The 22,995-nt window shown below is 35.3% G+C and overlaps 2 protein-coding genes across 3 annotated transcripts in view; one reads left to right on the top strand and one right to left on the bottom strand.

Moving 5' to 3' along the window:
* LOC111503711 (fibrillin-3) overlaps positions 1–22,995 on the bottom strand; it is a 206,480-nt gene that overhangs the window by 139,325 nt on the left and 44,160 nt on the right. The window lies entirely within an intron of this gene.
* On the top strand, positions 18,628–20,439 carry LOC141483317 (uncharacterized). Of its 2 annotated transcripts, XM_074177822.1 has the most exons (3): positions 18,628–19,463; positions 19,539–19,610; positions 19,664–20,439. In XM_074177822.1, exons 1-3 carry the CDS (start codon positions 19,299–19,301, stop codon positions 19,718–19,720), a joined length of 294 nt encoding a protein of 97 aa, XP_074033923.1. In that variant the 5' UTR covers positions 18,628–19,298; the 3' UTR covers positions 19,721–20,439. The 2 variants fall into 2 exon arrangements, with proteins under 2 accessions (XP_074033923.1, XP_074033922.1); XM_074177821.1 differs by having other exon boundaries at positions 19,539–20,439.

Raw genomic sequence — 22,995 nt, 5'->3', positions numbered from 1 at the left:
AAAAGTAATATTCATGTTAATTTTCTCATTCTGGTAAAGGTAATGCATATAATTATATAAAATTCATCATGACGGATTAGATCATAGATTTTGTGATTAAGACAGGTTTACTTTTTAATGAAAACGGTACCTCTTAATAATTTCTCAGTCAAAAAGGATCAGGACAGAATTTTCTCGTGACAAAAACAAGTCGCCAAATAAAATCTCATACTAATACTTGTCTAATTTCCGCGTTTCATGTATTTTCCTTGTTGATCGCCGTAAACAATACTCCTCCTGCTCCTTCATATGAAGCGCGTTTGCTGTATGTGAGAATTATAAATGGTCGATAACGAGCTGATTAACGAAAAAGCACATTTTAAAACAGACAGACAGATCTAACACGTCTGATGATTTTTAAATGTAATAGTTTCAACATGGAGAAACCCCTTTTCGAGCCCTGAAGAATAATTGAATTAAATTCGAAACTTTGACAAGACAACAATTTTTTTTCGGGGATAATTTGATCCTGTTCCCCAACAAACCTTTTTAGAAATGAGTGATTTGGATCATTAGACTTTTAGACTACCAAAAACATTAATGATCAGTTATGCAACTAAAGAGTTTGAAATTTTGACTTTCTGGGTTTAGATACCTATTCGAAACCATAATTATCACCCCAGGAAATAATTGAGTTCAGTGAGCCCAAAGAAAAACGTTTCGAAATAAGGTTGATTCATCTTCATATCGGCATGGTTTTGTAAGGCATAACTATTCTAAAATTATATATCTATATACCATATATTTAACGGTATAACATAATGATTGTCGACTAGTGAACTAGAAAAAGAAGTTCATCAATACAACTTATCTGTATCACAACTATTTGAAATATGTGCATGATAACAAACATTCCTAAATTCAGATCTACCAACAAAAGATATACGGCCAACAGATGACACATCGATTACAAAGCCTATAGTTAGTTTGTGTCCTATACATGTGATTGACGTGTCATCTGCTAGTCGATTATCTTTTGTTTTTGAATCTCTGCAGAAGTTTGTTATTGTGAATGTTTTAAATGGACAAAAAAAAAATGATTTCTGGTGAGTATTGTTTTGTTCTTTACTTTTTTATGTTTCTTAACCAACCCTTATTATTGGGAATTGAAAGTATTTCGGACAGGCACATATTTTTATATAGCAAATGTATATTCTTGACAGAAATTTGAAGCTGATATGAATTTAATTCAAAATGTTTACAAGAAAATGATATTTGATAAGTGGAATTTGGAACCTCTGGCTTGAAATGAATCTATTGAGAACATTTTCCTGAGGACTTAAGACTTTCTTTCATTTATCTCCTGATGGTGCTAAATTGGTTAGCGAAACGCGCATCGAGAGGAAGACAGCATTTTTGTTCTGTTTAATGAAAAGTGTTTTCAATATAAAAAATAACTGAATTTTTGACATGAAGATTATCAACTCTTCTTATAGTATTGAACTGATTTGATTACTGATTATGAATAGTCGGGATTCAAATACAAAAACACAATCACTGACATTGATATTGACATTTTTTGCTGGTTCATGATAATTCTCGTCTATGGATACTTTTCTTACAGTCCCAATCTCCTTGAAATTACGGTCGTATTTTGGGAATTATTTCCTTCAGTACAGAAAAACGATCAATAAGCTGAAAGCTAGGCAGTTTTTATTGAGTTTTACTAGACTTATATGTACTGGATTTGTTCAACTGATTCAAGGGAACATTAATCGAAGCTCACAACTAGCAATGTATTTAAGTTTGACAATTGTGATTTATCGTTAGATTCACCACAACTTCAATTTGATCTGAAAAGTGAAAGGGATGAGGGTTAGCGATAGGTAAATATAACTTTCAGACAAAATCGCACCATGGGAACACCCAAAAAACTGTATTTCAAAATGGCGAACCTTGCAATAATAATAATTGGAGAATTGAGTATAATGTTAGTTCTTGCTCTGAGAGGTCTAAAAATGTACTGAGATCGTGAAACTGGCCGTAGTACATTGAAATCAATTTGTTCCAGAATTTGAGGACAGTCAACTCTCTCATTCACTAATTTGAATAAAAATATGAGCGACGCACATTAAAAAGTTCCAAACGTTCATATATGACATCATTACTGGTAAGAACCCTCTATTCTAAAAATTGGAAATTTACAAAACTTTCTGTGAACTTTTCAATGGTTATGTATGAATCTCATAGAATACAACATATTCTATTTTCGAACGTACGTAGGTGAAATACAACATCATATCTTTGATATTATAAAAGTTTCTGCAATTTCTAACAATGAAACCATAAGCTTTCAAAGATTCTGAAACTTTTTGTGAAATATGTCTACCAAATATTAATTTATGGTCGATCAAAGACCTAGGGCCTTACAAAACTTTACTTCTAGATGCACGTCGATACTGTGGTTGTTGAGGGACCAAAATGTCTGATTTCTGTTAGCCATTATCAAGTCTAGCGCCAGTTGCAGTTAATCTAAAATCATTATGTTTGTAAAGAAATGGCGCTTATTTTGATATAAGATTTATTCATTGAACAGTGTGTGTGTGGGTGTGAATTATCGACCTGTTTAAACCTACCAACTCAGAAAAAATAGTCAACCTGAAGTTTTTATACCTATTCTATATAATCAGTGTGATGTTAAAAAGGTTATTTTTGAACTCACGATTTACTTTTAAATATACTGAATTTGATATAAAATACTTTAGGTCATCACCCGAACACGATTGTGAATTCTTACAATCGATACGTCGTGAAGCATCTTGTCTTGAAATCTCTTAATTTTTAATTTTTATTTCATTTTGATTTTTTCAATTTTTTGCTTGATCTTTATTTTATTGTAATTCCTTTTCAAGGTTTTTTTGCTCAATATTAATTTCATTTTCTTCAGTTATTCCAGAGATTTCAAATCATATCATATTAGACAATGGAAGTCCGAACTAATGAAATTCACCATGAAACATTGTCAACCACTTTCAAACAAAAAATAATTTAAATTGTATTCAAGTGACCCTTTACTGTGTTAGACAGTGTATAGAACCGCAACACTTGTTTCACTGTACGATAGCTCCTTCAGGCGTTTTTATCAAGTATCCGCCAATTCCATCAGATACATTCATTGATTGAACAGATGGATGACGATCGGATCTAATTCGAATCTTAGACTAAAATTGATAGTGATATATTTCATCACAGCTCCAACCTGATTAGAAAAGTGATATATATGAGGGTAAATGATAGGTAATCATTATTTTTGGAACTCAACAGTTTAGCCATCATGACAGATTTTGAAATTTTAATTTTCGAACAATTTTTAATTCATATTATCTTTTCCTTCAAAAGACTCAAAAATTAATCAATTTCAGTTACAACAACCATACCACCATGCCTCAGTAGGGAAGTGCATACCATACAGAAAATTTAAATAAAGGTCTATCTCTGGTATAACTGGGAAAATTTTCACGAGGTCCAGAAAAAACAACTGATAAAAATTAGGTGGTAGGTAAGTATGTAGGTAGGTCTGAAGTGATTGGGTCTATTCGACCCTCCACCGCAACCCATAAGGGTTTATTGTGGCTCTCCCTATTCACACTCGGCCAAATAAACCCAGCTTCTTAACGAAGCCGATTAGTTTGTATGGTGAGTGGTCTTTCAGGTCAGATGGTGAGAGTACGGATCTGCCGAACTCAAAGAACCTGATTCGGTCCCCAGCGGGGCAGGCACAAAGTATATGCTCTGCAGTTTCATCATTTTCCAGACAGAGGCGACACACACTGTCTTCCGACAGTCTCTGCATTTGATGATTCAAATGACAGTGACCTGTAAGACATCGTAGTTCATCCCTACTGTAGTCCAACAACTGTTTGGAATCAAGCTTCGAAGGGTGAATAAACGCCTTTGAGTGAGCCAATCCTGGAATATTCTGCCAGAAGTCCATAACTCTTCTTGCCATCCAGGTGTTAAGTGTTTGTTTGGCAAAGCCCAAAGCGATGCCAATGACAGGTTCTGGTCCAATGAAGCCGCTTGCAGCACCCTCCTTTGCAAGAGAGTCAGCAGCTTCATTGCATTCCAGGCCAGTATGGCCAGGAATCCAGACCAGAGACAATATGTTTAGTCTTCCTATCGAAGAGTCTTTTTTGGCAGTTTGCTACCAATTTAGACATTGCTCGGTGGGAGCCAAGAGCTTCCAACGCCGCTTGACTGTCCGAGAATATTTTTATTGACTTGTGAGTGAGGTTGGATTTATCCAATCTCTCCGCACACAATACAATAGCGTAAATTTCCGCTTGAAATACAGTCGCATAAGTTCCTAGGCAGGTAGATAACTCTGTCCTGGGTCTGCGACTGAAAACACCTGCACCAGAACCGGAAGGTGTTTTTGATCCATCTGTGAACCAACAACTATCTGCTCTTAATATTTCCTTCTTCCGCAGGATCCAGTCCTCTCTACTCGGGAATAGTACTTCATACGGCAGTTCGTAGTTGACAGTTGGAGGCATAAAGTCAGAGGTCATTTCCAGAATGCTGTGACTTCTAAAGTTAACCAACAGTCTGTTGCACTCTGCATTGAATTGATTTGTGTAATTGGCAATGTGCACAAGTCTGTATGCAGTCCATCTAGCCTCTCTTTCCAGAAAAATGTGGAGATGTGGTAGATCTACAAGGGTCTCCATGGCCGCTGACGGTGTGGTACTGATGGCACCACTGATAGCCAGACAAGCCTGTCTCTGTAAACCAGAGAGCTTCGCTTGGGCCGTTTTCTGTAAAGCCTTCGGCCACCAAGCAATTGCACCGTGGCATACGTGATCATTGGTCTGACAATCATCACATAAATCCAATGGACTTGTTTGGGACCTAAACCCCAAGTTTTACCACAAATCCTTCGACATGTCCATAGAGACAGTCTGGCTTTATGTAAAACTTTTTCCATGTGAGCATTCCAGGTGAGTCTTTTATCAAGGACAGTGCCAAGATATTTCACCTCCGTTCCAAATGGAATAACCACACCATTGAGGGAAAGTGGCGTTGGATCGTCCAATTTCCTTCTCTTGGTGAAGGGGATTAACACAGTTTTGCTGGGGTTGACAGGCATCTGCTCCCTCAGGCACCAACTGTGAACAACGTCCGACGCGCTTTAGAGGATATTACAAGCTACCCTTCCCGACGTGGACCTTGCCAGGAAGACTAGGTCATCTACATAAGCTTGCAGATCAACTTTTCTTCTGTCGAGGGCATCAAGCAAACTATCCACCAGGAGAGAACACAGAAGGGGAGATAGTACCCCACCTTCAGGGCAGCCCCTGGTGACCCTGAACCTGATAGCCTCACCTTGAAGAGTCTTAGTTGCAGTTCTGTTTACTAGCATGGCATAGATCCAGATAGTTATGGTCTATTCTATACCCTTTCTAGCCAGAGACAATCCTATAGATTTAGGTAGTGCATTGTCAAATGCTCCTTCAATATCGAGAAAAACAGCAACCGCAATCTCCTTGTTGTCAAGGGATTGGGAGATTTTCTCAACGAGGTTGTTTAATGCTGAATCTGTCGATTTGCCGGTTTGATAAGCATACTGGTGATTATTCAGTGGGGATGCATATAATGCTACCCTCATGATATGTCCGTCCAGTATCCTCTCAAGTCCTTTCAGCAGGAAGAATGTAAGGCTGATTGGTCGTACCAATTGGGGTGTGGGTCTCTCCGGCCCACTTTAGGTATATATACCACCCTTGCTGCCAACCAACTGGGTGGTATATAGTTCCACGCCAGACTAGCTCTATACAATTTTGTGAGAATAGGTAAAATTATTTCCAGTCTGTTTAGAAGAATAGCTGGAAATATACCATTTCTCCAGGAGATTTGAAGGGCTAAAAATACTTGATAACCCATTTAACTGTCGGTGCTGTGATAACCGTTCTTGCGACGTCCCAGTCGTTCTTTTTTGGGCGTTTAGCGCCCTCGCAGACGGGCGGGCTGTTGTTATCAAGAGTCAGATTTCCAGGAATGTGGTTTTCTATCAAAAGCTCTAACGTTTCTTCATAGAGGTCGTAAATGTTCCATCGGGTGGTTTAAGCGACCCAATTTCAGCAGTAGGCTCTCTAGAGAGGATCTTGTGAATTCTTGCGCTGCAAGGTAAATCAGAGATACTCTCACAGAACTTTCTCCAAGACTCCCGTTTTGCCTTTCTAATTTCCTTGTTGTATGACCACCAAAATTAGGTGGTACCTATGTATTATTTTGGTTTCAAATCAAATTCTGAATTATAAAATACAAGACCTGATTAATTTCAGGTGAGAAATTACACCTACGGTCTTGAGCCAGCTTTTTATTGTTTGGTTCTAGAGAGGAACAGCAAATTCGAAGTGTCTTCTAGGCGGGCGTCCGTTAATCTCGAACGATATTTGTTTTTCAAAAAATTAATCTTTGAGGAATATGTTTCACATACATATATCGAGCCAAACATAGTCGACAAATTTATAGCTAGTTTTTTGCAATTTTCATATTTTTCCGGAACATGTTTGGTCCAAAATTCTTCAGTGGACACCGTTTTATATATTTGCAAAGACATTTCTTCTTGCAAATCAATTATCTCTATTTGAAGTGATGCCTTTGGCAGCCATATCTGTCCATTCTCCTGTTACATCCACTTCAAATGACGATTTAAGAAACGGAGACAGCTTGCCCAAGTCTGCAAAGTCTTTGAATCTGGTAGCAAATTCGTCTCTAAGATCGGTCAGAAATTTTACAAACACTGCAATGTCTTCTTCAGAGTTCTTTTTATATTAAAGAATTGTCGGAATATGAATAAATTCTTGTCTTGCAATATTTTTTTCAAAAATATTCAGCTTGCGACGAAAAGCAGACACGTTTTGTATCAGATCATATAATAATTTCCCATTTTCCTGTGATTCTGTGTTGAGCGCATTTGAATATTTCAAAATATCTTTTGAAAAAGCTACTTCCAGCATATTACGCTTGATTGTGCTTTCTGACTCCCTCCGTATCTAGATTTTGTGAGAAGGAGGTTACTTCTTCTTTTATCAGCCAGAAACTTTCAATAACTTGACCTTTACTTAGCCAACCACATTTTGTCGTGTTACAGTTAAGTCAGAATACACTGTCAGAAAGAAACCCCCTGAAATCGGTGCTGAAGAGCAGAATGAGATCTCATAAAATTATTCAACTCAACCAAGCTGTCTATCACTTCTTTCAGTGTAGCACCAAGTTTTCCACAAAGGGCTGCCTGGTAAATTATGCACTGACACGATATTAGATCTGAGTTTTTATCCTTGATTCTCTTTACTACACCTTTTTCTTTGCCAATCATTGCTGGGGCCCCGTCAGTTGACAGCGACGACACCATTTTATCTTAACTAATGTTAAATTTAGTAATAAATTCATAAATGACCTTGAATAAATCTTCTTCTCGAGTGTAACCTTTCAACGGCAATATTGCTAGTAACTCTTCCCTAGAATCTGACACTCAATATCAAAAAATCTTAAGAAAATGGACATTTGTTCGTCATCAACAATGTCACATGATTCATCAAGTGCTATGGCGTAGCAAGGTACCTTTTACAGAAGTTCAAAAAGAGTGGTTTTAATATCAGCAGCAAAAATTTCCGTTTTTCGTGTTTTACTTCTCGCTGATAATTGAATACTTTGAAATGCAGCGACATCTTTTTTTCTTCTAAAGTGCCGTGACTACTTCAACATACATTTTTTCACCATCTCAGAATCTGAAAATGGTTTCTGTTGTTTATCAAGCGTCCAGCACACACGTAGTGTTGCAACGAACTAGTAATTTTGTATTTTTTTTTTGTGAGAACTGAGACTGCATTTTTTCTTTACGAGCCTTACTGCCAAGAGGAAAGGTTTTGTGAAATTGCTGGTGAGTTGTTTCGTAGTGTCGCTTCAAATTACCACTCTTAACAATAACGACAGTTTTATTGCATATAAGGCACACTGGAACCGCTTGAGGCCTATTAGGCAGCGTAAAACAATATTGTTCAGTCCATTCTGCCAAAAACCTCCTATTTTCACTGTCCACTTCACGCTTTTTAGAATCCATATTAGCATAGGTAAGAAAATATTATGAAAGCGCGAAAAATCACAAAACAAATGAATGGTTGCTCCGCGGTTTGCGCTACGACCGCTAATAAAGAGACTGCCTTGTATTAATAGTTTGATATATTTCATTTTTGATTCATTTGGAACAATCTTATAGGACCATTGTTACCGTTCTGTACAAATATGTAGACCTCAAAAATAGGCGACACGCCTACTAGCCGTAGTAGGTACCGGAGAGTATTGTCGTGATTTATTCCTTAATTTGAGAATAAAAGTACTTCATTGGATCTGTATTATTCAAAATGCGTTTGAAATATATATTGAGTTCATAGGTGCGTTCTCTGAATAATACATTCAAAAATAAATTTAAAATTTACAATTCTTTTCGTGAAAAATCAAAAATACCCATTTTGTTTTTTCTGTATAAATTGAAAACGACGTAAGTCCCTGTAAATTTTCTTCCCATTTAATGGTCTTCATATCTGTTGTGATTTAGAATATAGCAATGTTACCACACGATAAAAGAAACGGTTTGTATGCAATCAAAATCAATCAAAATGAGAAGAGCTTTGTTTATCTTCATTAATCAACGTATCACTATGACTTTACAACTATTCACATTTTCTAAGAATGACAAACTATCTATATAGTGTAAAAGTCAAGTAAATGTATCAATTTTTCTAAATCTTGATTAATTTCGTTATAAAAATATCAAGATGAAGCTCCTAGAATTTATTTCAAATCGTATCTTGTGCCATATGTGTTATAGTATATAAAAACTGAACGATACAAATCAAACACATGGTTAAATGACGAAAGGGATTATCTGCTGATTAATTTCATTCTAAATCACCTTATGAACACTTAACATAGCTTTGTGAATTAACAGCAAGAGCTGACATGTGTTTCTGGTCCTATTAAAATGTTTATGAGGTGTTAGTATCAAACATTGTAAATCATTTAAGACAAACAACAAGGTAATGAGAACACTAGATAGAGTGATGATGACAGAGTGTGGTTTATCTATTTTCAATTCAGAATTATTCGAATCTTCGGATTATTAAAAAAAAGTCTTTTTAATTACCCGGTATGAAAAACACATTAATTTATAATGAATGAAAAGTTAAATGGTTTTGAAAGAGAAGTTTCAAACTTCATAAAACATTACATTGAATACCAGGTGAGATAAAAATGAGCAATAATTTTTTGCAGTAATTTCTTCATTAGGTGTTAATTATTGATGATTTGTATATCCGTACTGATTGAACTGAGTGTTGACAAAACTTCCAAGATTTATTTCACTCTTATCACATAAGTAACATTACCAATAACGGAAAAAGGGTGTTTGTTTCTTACAGTGATTTCTGCAAAATTATTATTATATAGTGTTTTATAGGTATTATTATTTCGAATTGTAAGGTAGTACCTATATTATCGTATTTATCAGAAATATGATCTTATCAGTTTAGTTTTAGATAACACATGATCGATCATGAGGAAACATAATATGGGGTGATCTGATGTTCGATGTTATTATAAAAAGCTGTAAAACCATAACATCTGAAAAACATTATTTTATCTACAAATGACAGATCTTGAATTCAATGGACTCTTTGGAGTTGTTAATAGATGACCAAGAATTCAAAATCCAAACATATTTATTTGTTACAATTCTGAAAGTATAACTCTACTAGCGACCTACCCCGGCACCGCACGGTTGCAATGCTGATACTAAATATACTACAGAATGTCTTTATATATAACGTTCACAGCTTTTTTGTCAGTGGACAATACAAACATGTTTCCTCTAGAGGTTACTTTTGGAAGAGCGACATATAATTGGCCCGGTACCGCCGCAACCGCTATGTCCCTGCGTTTTAAATCTGTAATATCTTCGAAAATATTCATTCAAATTATATGGGGGATAAGATAAAGGGTATATTAAAGAAATTTTATAAACGCACCTTTTTCCCCGCGGCTGGCGCGTTACTTGGAATATTTAAAAATTCTTTTTTTTGCACATCTGGAACGTATGACGAACCTAAATACAAAAATTTCTGCCTCCGAAAATATACCGGTGTTGAAAAATAATTTTATTTTATGGACACACCTTTTTCCTCCGCGGCTGGCGCCCCAATTGGAATATTCAAAAATTCTTTCTTATTGCATATCTACAATATGAAACGAACCTACATACGAAATTTCTGCCTCCTAAATTATAGCGAAACGGAGAAAAAGCGCCCCCCCACCACGGGGGGCGCCTCAGTTGGAGTATTTGGATATCCTTTCTTTGTGCGCATCTAAGACCTAAGAAGCACCTATATACCAAATTTTAGCTTCCTAGGACTTACTAGTACGAAAAAGCCGAGAAGTGTGTGTTAAGTGTTTTGCATTTATAAGTATAGATAAATTGTACAGAAAAAAATTATACAAGATATCACAGTTTGTACAACTACTTCCTCGCTGGGAGATCGGTTAGGAGGAATAGGATTGGAAGGCTACGCAAGAGGACAGGAATAACAAAGGTGGGCCAACTCGTTGGCTAACATCACCTTACGATCCATCAGAGAGGAGAAACTTCTCCGCTGATTTTAACAGTCGATTGTTCTCTCAACAGAAATCAGATTTCAGCTACTCTGCGTATCGAGTCTTATTTCCAGCTTGGAGGCACATGGAAGTTACCCTATATGAAAGTAACTCCAGAAAAGGCTATGAATAAATCAGGTTTGAACTATCCAATTCATAGATATGCGAATCTAAGTTTTCGAGTCTTATTTTTTCATTAACGGGCGCGATCCTGTTCACACCATTCGTAAAAAACATCGAATAACTTGTTAATCAGATTATGATACCTTTCAATTGACGTAACGTTCTGTTATTTTATTACTTGGTAGCCGGCTAACTTGTTCATTTCTTCCAAGTCTCCGGAAAACTGCAGCGTTATATGGGCTTACTGCGTTTTTCTTCCATCTTTTTCATGACACCCCTGCCAACAAACTCGTAACTAGTACTAGATTGTACAGGTACCTTGCTGGATGTATGTCATATTATTCTGGACATAATTTGGGTTGACCACAAATTGTTTGTATCCTGTAAACCAGTGCCTCACATTCGCATAATATATGACGAGATGCCACTTTTCCAGGTTAGTGGAATTTTGCGGAGAAAGCAGTGATTGGAAACGAGTCGAGATATATGATCTTTTATAGACTACTTCAGACAATATTGGAATGCAAGCTTTCACGGCTGGCGTTAATGTTTTGGTTGTTTTGGGGTTATAATCTCCCAACGTTTCAACAGTAACTGCGGCAGTCATTTTCAGTGGCGTGGTCGAAGTACTGAAACGTTTCAATTGTCACCATTGAGATCTCGGAAACTATGAGAGATATGAAGGTGGTTTAATTGAGCAAAGTTGCGCATTTACCTGACTAAAAATATACAATTGAGAAAGTTCTGAAATTCCGAGTATATACGGAGATATTCAGAAAAAACAGAAATTTCAGACAATGGTTTTTATTTTTGTATGGCTTTATTTTTTGAAGGATTCGATAATAGGTTTGTTCTAGCAGCGATTTCAAACGATACGGAATCGTACGAAGCATGCGCATACGAATATAGGCGTTCTAGCAAAGCAAATCCAGGATTCGAACTAATAGTCGCATGTTCTAGCGAAGACGAAATCCAGTTTGCAAACCGTATGAGAACTGTCGAAGTAGTCCAGAGGAATTCGTAAGGATTTTCAGTTTGTGACATGCGCAAATATTCGGAGTGATCGAGTGATCCGATATCACGTTTGTTATGATTTTGGAATATGGATTTGTTGGTTATGTTATGTACTAAAGAAATGATAAACCAAAATAGAAATATTTAGTGGCCTGATAATTGGTTTAAAAATCTTGTTTTTTATAGAACGGCAATCCTCAAAACTATCAATTTTTTCATATTTGCGTTTGGAAATTCAGGTGAGTAAAATGATTTTATGTTTTTGAATGAAAATCAAGCAAGCATTTGGTGATTTTCAACTATGCATCAACTATTCAACTCCATTATTACAGGTAGGATTAGCCGAAATGTCATCAGAGTCATCAAGCTCTGAATCAAATTGGGGAAATAATTCTGAGTCATCCAATGATGAGGAACTTGCCGAAATGCTGTTTCATCACCATGAGGAAGAGGATGAAGATAATCACATCAATAGAGATGCTGCAGACCACAGAAATTTTGTAGCTTGACAAGTTTTAAGATAGCAATAAAATTGTAATATTTCTGTTTATTGATGTTCATTTCATTGTTTGGCATAAGTTAAATAAACATCCATTCAGGTAAAATAAGAATGACTTTTAAAACAGTATAAAAATATAATTTGCTCAAGGGTGGGTACTTTACGACCGGATTAAGAGTCAATTAAAGTAATCGGTGCTGAGAATGACACCACATCCTGTCATTTGCTAGAGAGACAGCACAGCCCCAGCACTGATTATTTTAACGGGCTGTTAATCAGGTCGTAAAGTACTCGTCCTAACACATAAACGAATAACTTCTTTCTATATAAAATCACATAACAGGAACCCTATGTATGTCATAAGATATCAAACTAAATCCCTCATACTAACATTGAATTCAGAATATTTATAAACATCTGAATTCTTATTTTTGCTCATTTGTCTGAGCAAATTATTTCTTGTTTCTAATAATTCATTTATCTTCTTTCTAATTTATAACTTTTCTTTTTCCAATTTTTACATTTCTTCTATTTTGAATTTTTCCATTTTGACCAAGCCGATGACTATTCAAGCCAATTCAATATGTTCATTTTTATCGGTTTTCACCTTCACTTTTCGCTGCACAAAATATAAATTTCCAACTAATAAGTCAGTTTAAATGACAATTTGACAATTGACATTTATCAACACAAATAAGCGTTCTAGCAGGACATGAATCCTAAACTATTTTCAACCAGTCTCACGACATACATGCGCAGTTGGCCAGTCCATAACACCAGCTTCAAACCATCCGAAATTTCTTGCTAGAACAAACCTAATAAATCACACTTCCAAATTGCCACTTTTTCCCTGCTACATAATAGTGTTTTCAGATTTGCTATTCGACGTTTCGTCTTCCGGCCACCATCATCAACTTTATTTTTTCTTATGGGCGCTACATCGGATCCTCCGATGTTTAAAACTACCACCTGAATTAACCACCTTATGAATTTTATTATTTATGAAAAAAAAAAAAGATAAAATAATGATAGTGGCAGTTTTCAGCGGGGAATGTGATTTCCATTCATTAAAGTTATTTATATTCATTAAAGTTATGCTTATTCATATAGCTATGGATTCTGCATTCAATAAACTGACTCTTGAAGTGAAAAAAAAGGAACGGATTTCATATCGATATATATTAATATTTTTATTTGTTTTTGAATGCAATTGTCTTCGGACGATATTTTTTGAAACAAACTATAAAACATTATACAGGGTGGGCCATGGAAAACTTGACATGGAGGTTTTGGGTACTAATCTTGTCAATCCGAAAAAACGCTCAGAGAAATCGTCGATTTTCATTAGGAGGGGGACAGTTTTTTCCCCATTTACAGCGTCGTCACTTCAACCTCGGAGCAGAGGGGTGAACAACCCTTGGAATTTTATTAGGGAACGGTGGTGTACATTTTTTAAAATTTGGACGTATTTAAAAGAGTTCTTTCCGATAATTAACTTATTCAAAATTGTTAATAGCAACAAATTGTTGTACGCCACTGCTCAGTTGGAATGTATTCAAAACTCTTTTATTTGTTTCTTATGCTACTATTTTGTTAATTTTTCAATTCTCCTCTGGTTAGAGGACTATTACAATTGAGAAATGGTTAAAAATGCTGTTTTTATTTCTCATTTTTATATTAAAAGTGATATCTACATTATTACTAGTAGTGAGTGCCGTAAAGTGTTGCTAAAGAAACAATGGTTCACACAATTGAAGAGAGGGTTGACTTGATTGAACTGTATTATGGAAATAGACGTTGTGCTGCGAGAACCGCTGAACTGTTCAATCAACAACATGGGAAGAATGTGTCGCTATAGTATGTTTTCGATTTAGCTGCAAAATTTCGCTTAACTGGATCTGTAGCAAATAAAAAAACAGCAACCACCAGTAACAAATGAGGCGACACAAGTGGCAATTCGGGGCCATGTTGAGCATGACCACAAGAAAGTTATAATTTGTTTCCGGGGTGTCACGAACTAGCATTCGGCGTATTTTAAAAACCCACAAAATGCATTCTTACAAGATTAAATTATCACAAGAACTGAATGAAGATGATTTCTATCAACGCTTGCAATTTTGCGAGTTGGTTAGTGAACGAGCGGTGGAAAATTCACATTTTGTTTTCAACATTTGCTTCAGTGATGAATGTTCTTTTTTTCTGAATGGCACATTTAATCGCCATAATTGTCGCTTTTGGGCTGATTCAAATCCTCACGTTTTTCATACTTAACGTCCACAAAAACTAAATGTATGGGCTGGAATTTTTGGTGACCGTATTGTTGGCCCATTGCTTTTGGAAGGCAATTTAACCAGACAAATGTATCTGGAGCTTTTGGAAGATACTATTAATCCCCTTCTCACTGATATTATTGAAAATGACCACAACTATCGGGAGGATTTGTTGATATTTCAACTAGATGGGGCTCCTCCGCACTATGTTCTGCCTGTTCGGCAGTATTTACATCAGACTTTTTCGGAACACCGGATTGGGACGCGGGGCACCATCGAATGGCCATCACGATCACCAGACTTTTCGCCGTTAGATTTTTTTCTGTGGATTCATTTGAAAAGCAGAATTTACTGTACTACTCCTGCATCACTCGAAGATTTACGGCAACGAATCACAAATTAATGTCACTAAATCACTCCAGAAATGCTCCACAATGTTGGAGAACGTTTCCAGCAAAATCTCTATTATTGCATGGAAGCTGGAGGTGCTCATTTTGAGGATATGCTAACATGAGAATAAAGTAAGTAACTTCAACTCTAAATTTAATATGGTTCATCCAAATAAAAAAAAAAGATTACACCGTTGTTTAGAGAATTCCAAAATCTTTCAAACGATGTGCGACTCGCCCCCAGTTCCCTATTAAAATTCCAAGGGTCGTTCACCCCTCTGCTCCGGGGTTGAGGTGACGACGCTGTAAATGGGAAAAATGTTCCCCTCCCAATAAAAATCGACCTGTCTGAGTGTTTTTAGGATTTGCAAGATTAGTACCCAAAACCTCCATGTCAAATTTCGATGGCCCACCCTGTATGTATGAAGTGATTAGAATGATACTGAATAGAAAAGAACAAATAATTAATAGAATTATTTTTGAAGGGTGCTTTCATTGAAATTCGAATTCACTTCATTTATAAAATCATTGCCACAGATGGGCTGGCAGACAATATGTACGACTTGTTGAACAAATTGAAAGATCTTTTAGAATAGCCGAAAAGGCTGCAAACCATTCAACATAATACAAAATAACTGAGAATTAATAAGCATGTACTATGAAATCTTTTGCAGGAAAACTTTAAAGGTCATTAGGTCAAAAACTGTTGGAAGAAACAGCGGCGATTTTGCAATTTACTTTTCGGCACATAAATCATTTAACACTGCGAAATTCACTTAATTGAAAATAACACCTACGGTGTTGAATGAGTTGAATTTTTGTAAGCAATTATTTGCAAAGCTCAGGTTTCACGCCATGCGCTTGTAAATCTTTCGCTAATTTGTTACAGGTAGGTTAAATAATTATCATCTCGTTTGCACGATACCTCTTATTTGCACTGGCATTCCTGAGGAACAGGTATGTTATTAGCAACCGAAAAACAAGGTGATAAAAGTGATCGTAAACCATTTTCACGATGCTCTTTATAGCACGGTTCTCATTTAGAAATCAATATGCCACCAAATTAGTTCGAAACATATTTTTTTCTTATTAGTCAGTTGGCGTTGGGAATATGCAGGAAATATTCTGTGAAGATTCCTGCACTGACGCCTGTCGGATATAATCCAACGCCCTTCGTGGTATTAGCCAGGGGAGTAGTTGTTTTCTGATAGGCGTCAGTCCATTAAACCTACTGTGCAGGTATATAGAGACTGGCTTGAACGTTTGAAGTTCCAATTGCTTCAGATTTGTTTACTGCCAGTCTTCAAGCATAGCCCACTGACTAATAAGAAAGTTTTTCTTCCTTATTCAGAAGAATCAAGCAAATTACGGATAAGCGGTTGGTTAGTACCTCGTCCACTATATGGAGTGACATTTTGTTGTTCGCTCCAACTTAGGAATAGGAATGAAATACTCTGAAAGAATTCCGATTTTCAATTATGGAATATCATTGATTTTAGTTCGGTGATGGCCACTATCTTGCACTGATGAGTGGCTAATGAGCCCGAAACCGGCCTGCAAGTGTGACCGTTCCAAAATTGTAGGTCGACTCATTCAGTTGTATTGCCAATAGCATATGCAGGAAATTTTCTGTGAAGATTCCTGCACTGACGCCTGACGGATATAATTCAACATCTTCGTGGTATTAGCCAGGGGAGTAGTTGTTTTCTGATAGGCGTCATTCCATTCAACCTACTGTGTAGGTATATTCGAGACTGGCTTGAACGTTTAAAGTTCATTTCTTTAGACATATTTTTTCAATTCAATTTCTATATGATTTCTACTCGAATTACAAGACTATTCAAATTCGAATCAAGGTATTGTGATCTCGTGAATGGTGAGATATAACATAGATTACACTACAGCAAAGTTGCGTATTTTCCACTCCCGATGGAACTACGCGGGCATCGAAATGGGGGCTGATTAAAAAAGTTTTTTTTGAATATCTGAAAGTTGTACGACTTTTATAAACCTCACTTCCATTCGAGCAATAATCTGGTTCGTAATGAAAAAAAAAAACAATTACCGAAGCTCTCGAGAGTATTGAGAAAATTGTTCACGTTAATAAAAAATTGTGCTAGGTATTTAAATAGTTCAATGATAGTTCTTATGTCACAGTGCGATTATATTTTCAATATTTCTGCAAACGAAGCAGACACAGGAAAAATTTTCCGGTTTTTCCCGTACATCTCCGAAACAAAAAAAACAAAGTGTGTGTTTGTATAATTTTCTCTATCTTTTACTTTTTACTCCATGCTGACTCGAATTTGAATAGCCCTGTATATTCAGGAATAATCAAAGTTATTTGCAATAGAACTGTGTTAAGAAAAACAAGTTGCCATATGATCTCGAAACTTTGGGTTTTCAATAAGATTGATAAATCATTTCCAATCAGAAATCTCTATCTTTAACCTTTTACGAAATCCCCATGCTAAGACTCGAATTTGAATAGCCCCGTATTTTCAGGAATAATCAAAGTTATTTGCACTCGAACTGTCTTGAGAAAAACAAGTTGCCATATGATCTCAAAACTTTGGGTTTTCAATAAGAATGACAAATCATTTCCAATCAGAAAAGTTGTAAAACATATTTAAAAAAGTTAAACGATTTTAAAGTCTCAGGTTACAAAAAGAACTTCTCTTGACTTTCAACTTGTGAAATCAAGAATGCTCAATGATTTTTCAGCATCATTTTATATGAATGTTATCAATGGTTTTCTTCTCGGAAAAAATGTTTTTCTCAGTTTCAGATTATATCCTGTACTATAAAAATTATTACGTTTCTATAAGCTTTCTATAAGCTTTACGCACCATTGAAAAAAAAATTAAATTTCATTCAAATTACTACTTTGAAACTGAAAATTTCATCTTCAATTTCGAAATAGAGTTTCGCTGATGTGTCGAAGAGAGTAGACGTGTTTCGCAGTACTGCTAATTCATAGTAAAAAGTCTATATAGGTGTACATTTATAACTTCGTAATTTCTGTGAAAGTTATAATAGTGAAAAAGTGTTCAACTCTTGATTGTGAAACTGATTGACTTGTCCAAATGGCCTTGAGTTTGATTTCTGTCTCAGTCATGAGTAGGGAGACAAGAAAACAAAGCCAGAGCAGTAAGGGCGAGGAGGAACTGCACTAAAGTATAAGAAATCTTGTTACTAAATTGGACACAGCAGATGATTTCATAAGTCGGCTCACTGAAACGATAACTCAAATAGTCGAGGAAAAATATAACGAAAGATTCAGTGAACTGAAACGGGAAAATGAAAAAAAAGTTGAAAAACTTGAGCAACAGGAGGAGACCATTAATAGTTTGGTCAATCAGCAGAAGAAACAGGAACAGAAAGGAAGAAGTAAAAATTTGAGGTTGTATGGTGTTACCGAAATAATACCCAATGAAAACGTTACTAAAACTGTCCTGGATATCTTCAATAATAAATTAAAAATAGACGATTCCAGTATTGAATTTTGCTACCGGAAGAAAGATGGGAATAAAAGTAGGGCAATAATAGTCAAATTTTCCACGAATTATTTTAAAAATCTTGTGTATAATAATGAGAGTCTCCTAAATGGCAGCAAACTGGTGATTAGAAGTATCTTAGGATCTTACAAAGGAACAACTGGAAATTGTTCGAGAAGCTTCTAAATGAATGGGCTTGGCTGGAAAAGTATGGACAATTAATGGAACACTTTTTGTTAAGCTGAATGATCAGCAACACGTGTTGAAAATGTGTAAGATGGAAGATATCACCAAAATACCGGAGGAATGTAACCAATAGCTAGATTAATGGGCAGCGGTGCGATCAGTTGAGATGCTCTCTTTGATTTGTTATCAGCCTCATTTAGAACACAAAAGAAAAAGGACAAAAAAAGAATCTGCTTCTTGTTAGTTTTAGGTTTTTTTTTTCTTGAAATTGGATACGAATAAATTGTTTTGGAAATGTATTCTCTGAATATAGGTTTTTGTAATGCAAGATCGCTGCAGGGGAAGAGGTTTATGTGTATATGTTAGTAACAAATTGCGTTTTGAGGTAATTGATAGTGGGCAGGATTATATATGGGAACAGTGTTGGATAAGAACTACTGTTGAAAAAAAGGCTATTGCTATTGGTGTAATTTATAAACCTCATGAGCAGAATACAAATGCATTTTTAGATGAATTTGAGGATAGCTTGGCTGCAATAGGAACAGTGACAGATGAAATTGTATGTATGGGTGATTTCAATTAAAATTTATTGGATAATGAAAATCATTGCGTGAAGAAGTTTCACTCAATAATGAATACAATGCATCTTTGCCAGTTGACAGATGTTCCTACTCGAGTTACGGCCACGTCGGCAAAACTTTTGGACTATGTTATAGTTCAAGAGGGAACTGAAGTGGAGAGCGGTATTATACCTCACAACATCTCTGATCATGATATAGTGTACTGTAAATTAAGGGTACGTAAAGAGCAGTGTGAACCCAAACTCCGTACATACAGGAGCTTCAAAAACTTTAACCAAGACCTTTTTCAGGTAGATCTGTTCAATACTTCTTTTTCAAGGATATATGACCAGAAAAGGATTGAAGAGAAGGTGTCATACTTGGTAAATTCTTTATACAACATATTTGATAAACATATGCCAATAACTACTTCCAGAGTAACAAAGCCGAAAGCTCCATGGCTGACGGGAGTGATAAAAATCATGATTGCTGAAAGAGAAAAAGCTCTAGTAAAATTTAGGAGAACAAAATTACAAAGACATTTGGACTTCTATAGACAAATGCGTAATTTAATTAAGCAGGCTATTAAAAGAGAAAAGAAAGCTTATTTCGCCCATGCATTTGACAATAATTCACCAAAGGACATGTGGAAAATTCTCAAGGCTAACAAATTTATATCTGAAAGGAAAAATACTATACCTGAAATTTTAAAAAATCCTCAGGAACTAAACAGGTATTTTATAGAGTCAATTCCACAACATGAACCACCACAAAGTTTACTGAACTTTTATAAAAACAATAAAAGGGTCGATAGTGAATTCAATTTTGAAGAAATTAATGATCTGCTTGTGTACAAAACTATCTGTGAAATAACAACGAATGCTAAAGGAGGCGATGGGTTGAGTATAAAGCTAATAAAGTTGTGTTGTCCCCATATCAAACCCTAAATTACCCACATCATGAATTTCTGTCTAACCGAGAATGTCTACCCAACGGTCTGGCAGAAAGCCATTGTGAAGGTTCTGCTTAAAAAACAAAGTCCAATGGAATTTAAAGATTTGAGAGGAATAAGTATTCTGCCTGTATTGTCTAAAATCCTAGAAAGATCCATGGAGTTTCAAATTAAAAACCATCTTTTGAATTTTTCTCTGTTGCCTTCTGTTCAATCGTGATTTCGGAAAGGGTATATCTGTACAACCACTCTTCTACATATTGCGGATGATATAATGAAAGCAATAGACGAAAACAAATGTACGGTGTTAGTCAGCCGGGCATTTGATACTATTAGTCATGATCTTTTGTTGAATATTTTGGAATATATCGGTTTTTCTGTTAATGCTTGGCATTATTGGCAGACTATATGAAAGATAGACAGCAGATGGTCAGTATAGAGGAATGCACCTCTATATATTAAAACAGGAGTACCCCAAGGTTCTATACTTGGCCCTTTATTGTTTTCTATATATACTTCTCATTTACTACAAGTTCTTCAAACTTGTCAAGTGCATTTATACGCTGATGATACTCAAATATATCACAGTTTTCCAGCGAAAATCGTAGACAATGCTTGTCAAGTTGTCAATAATGCAGATATAAATAGATTTGTTGAACTGGCAACGGATCATTGAATGTAATGATCTTCGGTCCAAGGTATCATCCAAGGTATCATCGTTATCTATGGCAGTAGACATATTCTGCCTTACCATGTAAAAAAATCTTTATGTGAATCCTTGGTACTTTCGGTTTTCAACTATGGTGATGTTCTTTATGGTCCATGTTTAACCAATGAATACAAAAATAAAATTCAAAAAGTTCAAAACTCGTGCCTTGGATTAAACTTTGGTATTGGTCGGCGACAAAGGATCTCATATAAACTTCAAGAAATTGGGTGGTTGAACATGGAGAAAAGGAGGTTACTTCACGCTGTTTGTTTTTTCCATAAAATAATTACAACAAAAAAACCCTCATATCTCCATAGAAAAATTACATATCGTACAGATATTCACAATTTGAATATTCGACATAAAAATATGCTAGACGTGCCAAAATTCAAAATAGAAATGTTCAGACGGTCCTTTAGGTACCAAATTTGTCAAAAGTATAATTCTGTCCCCCCCTCTCTCAAACAACTAAATTCCACTAAATTCAAAAGTAAATATAAGGACTATTTGTTCTGCTGAAATAAAAGTAAAAACTTGTAAAAAATAGGCGAATTAAACGTTCTAATGTAAGGTGTTTGCTCGTATTCAAACTTCTGTATTATTATATATAATAATCACATTTTTAGATTTGTTTTTTTTTGTGTTCTTTTCAGGGTTAAGTGGAAGAACATTTTCTGTGATGCATTGCATTACAAACGATGAACTTCGCCCTTTATTTCATTTCGTAGGTTAAGGATATAATTATGTTAATTTCTGTTTCTTATTTTTTGTTATGAAATAATAAAGACGATATTATTATCATTATTATTACGACTTTAATTCTGAAATTACGACTTTAATCTCGAAATTATGACTTTGAAAAGAAATTTCAACTTTAATCTCGAAATTTTGACTTTGAATTCGAAGTCGATTTTAAAGTCGTAATTCAGAAATTACGAGACTAAAGTCATAATTTTTAAATTTCGAGTTGGAGGTCGTAGTTTCGAAATTACCAGATTAATTTACAGATCAAAAGTCATAATTTCCAAAAAACAAATAATGAAAATATGTGGGCGCTGTGTGCTTCCATATAATTCAGATGTACGAGTATAATATAACAAAGAACAATACATCTGTTTATAACAATTTCATAAACAAATAGAGCTAAAAAATATGAAAAATAATTTTAATGTAACTTCAAATAATAAGAATACGAATAAATTTAAATATAAAAAAAATTGCTTTAATTGATTTTTTCACTTTTTAACGTCTTTGTTTATTGATAACAAAGTGGAAGATCAAGTTTATTTAATTTTTTCAACAGTAATCTTTTTTGAAGGCTTCCAGGAAAAGCTTCAAGAAGTGAACAAAAATTGAAGTTTTCAGTTTAAAAATTATCAGGGTTTCTATGTAAATTTAAAACTTGTAGAAATTACTTAATTAACTAAAGTATATCTAATAAAATAATCACGGAAACATTTTTTTCCATGGATTTTCGTTTATTCAAGGGTCTAGAACAGGGGTCTTCAAACTTTGAAGCCTTCGGGCCATAATGATTTTTTCAATTTGTTACAAGGACCAATTTCTGCCCTTAACTATATTTCTAGACTAGGATAGTCGCAAAGTGCGTGACCTAAGCAAACTTACGCTTTTTTGCATTTCAATCATTATTGTGTATTGTGACACTTAACGACATCTAGTGGCGAGTAGTGGTATTATGTACTATATTTTTCAGCTATCCCCTAGGTGGCATTAGGCGTAATTAAATATTTGGAATTACCGCGTTGGTTCGAGAAAGTTCTGGTTCTAGCTAGTGTATTCCGATCACCTCGAGATGGCAGTAATAAATGCATATAAAAAGGCTAGTGGCGCAACTGCGAGTTAGTCTGCGTAGGAAAGACGAAGGAAGCGAAACTGTCTATTGTGAAATAAAGTAACACCCGACTTATTATTTTTATGGGTGATTTGTTGGTATGGAAAAGAAGCGAAAAATCGACAGTGAATGCAGAACGTTCCAAGAAAAATGGAACTTTCAGTATTTTGTGATTGAGTCCAGTAATAAGGCGCTATGTTTAATTTGTAATGAAACCATAGCTGTTCTCAAAGACTATATCATTAAACGACATTA

Source organism: Leptinotarsa decemlineata, unplaced genomic scaffold (assembly GCF_025532065.1).
Source record: "Leptinotarsa decemlineata unplaced genomic scaffold, Ldec_3_MD MMD2_tig00003308_RagTag_RagTag, whole genome shotgun sequence".
Classification (NCBI taxonomy): domain Eukaryota; kingdom Metazoa; phylum Arthropoda; class Insecta; order Coleoptera; family Chrysomelidae; genus Leptinotarsa; species Leptinotarsa decemlineata.
This window is presented reverse-complemented; position numbering and strand designations above follow the sequence as displayed.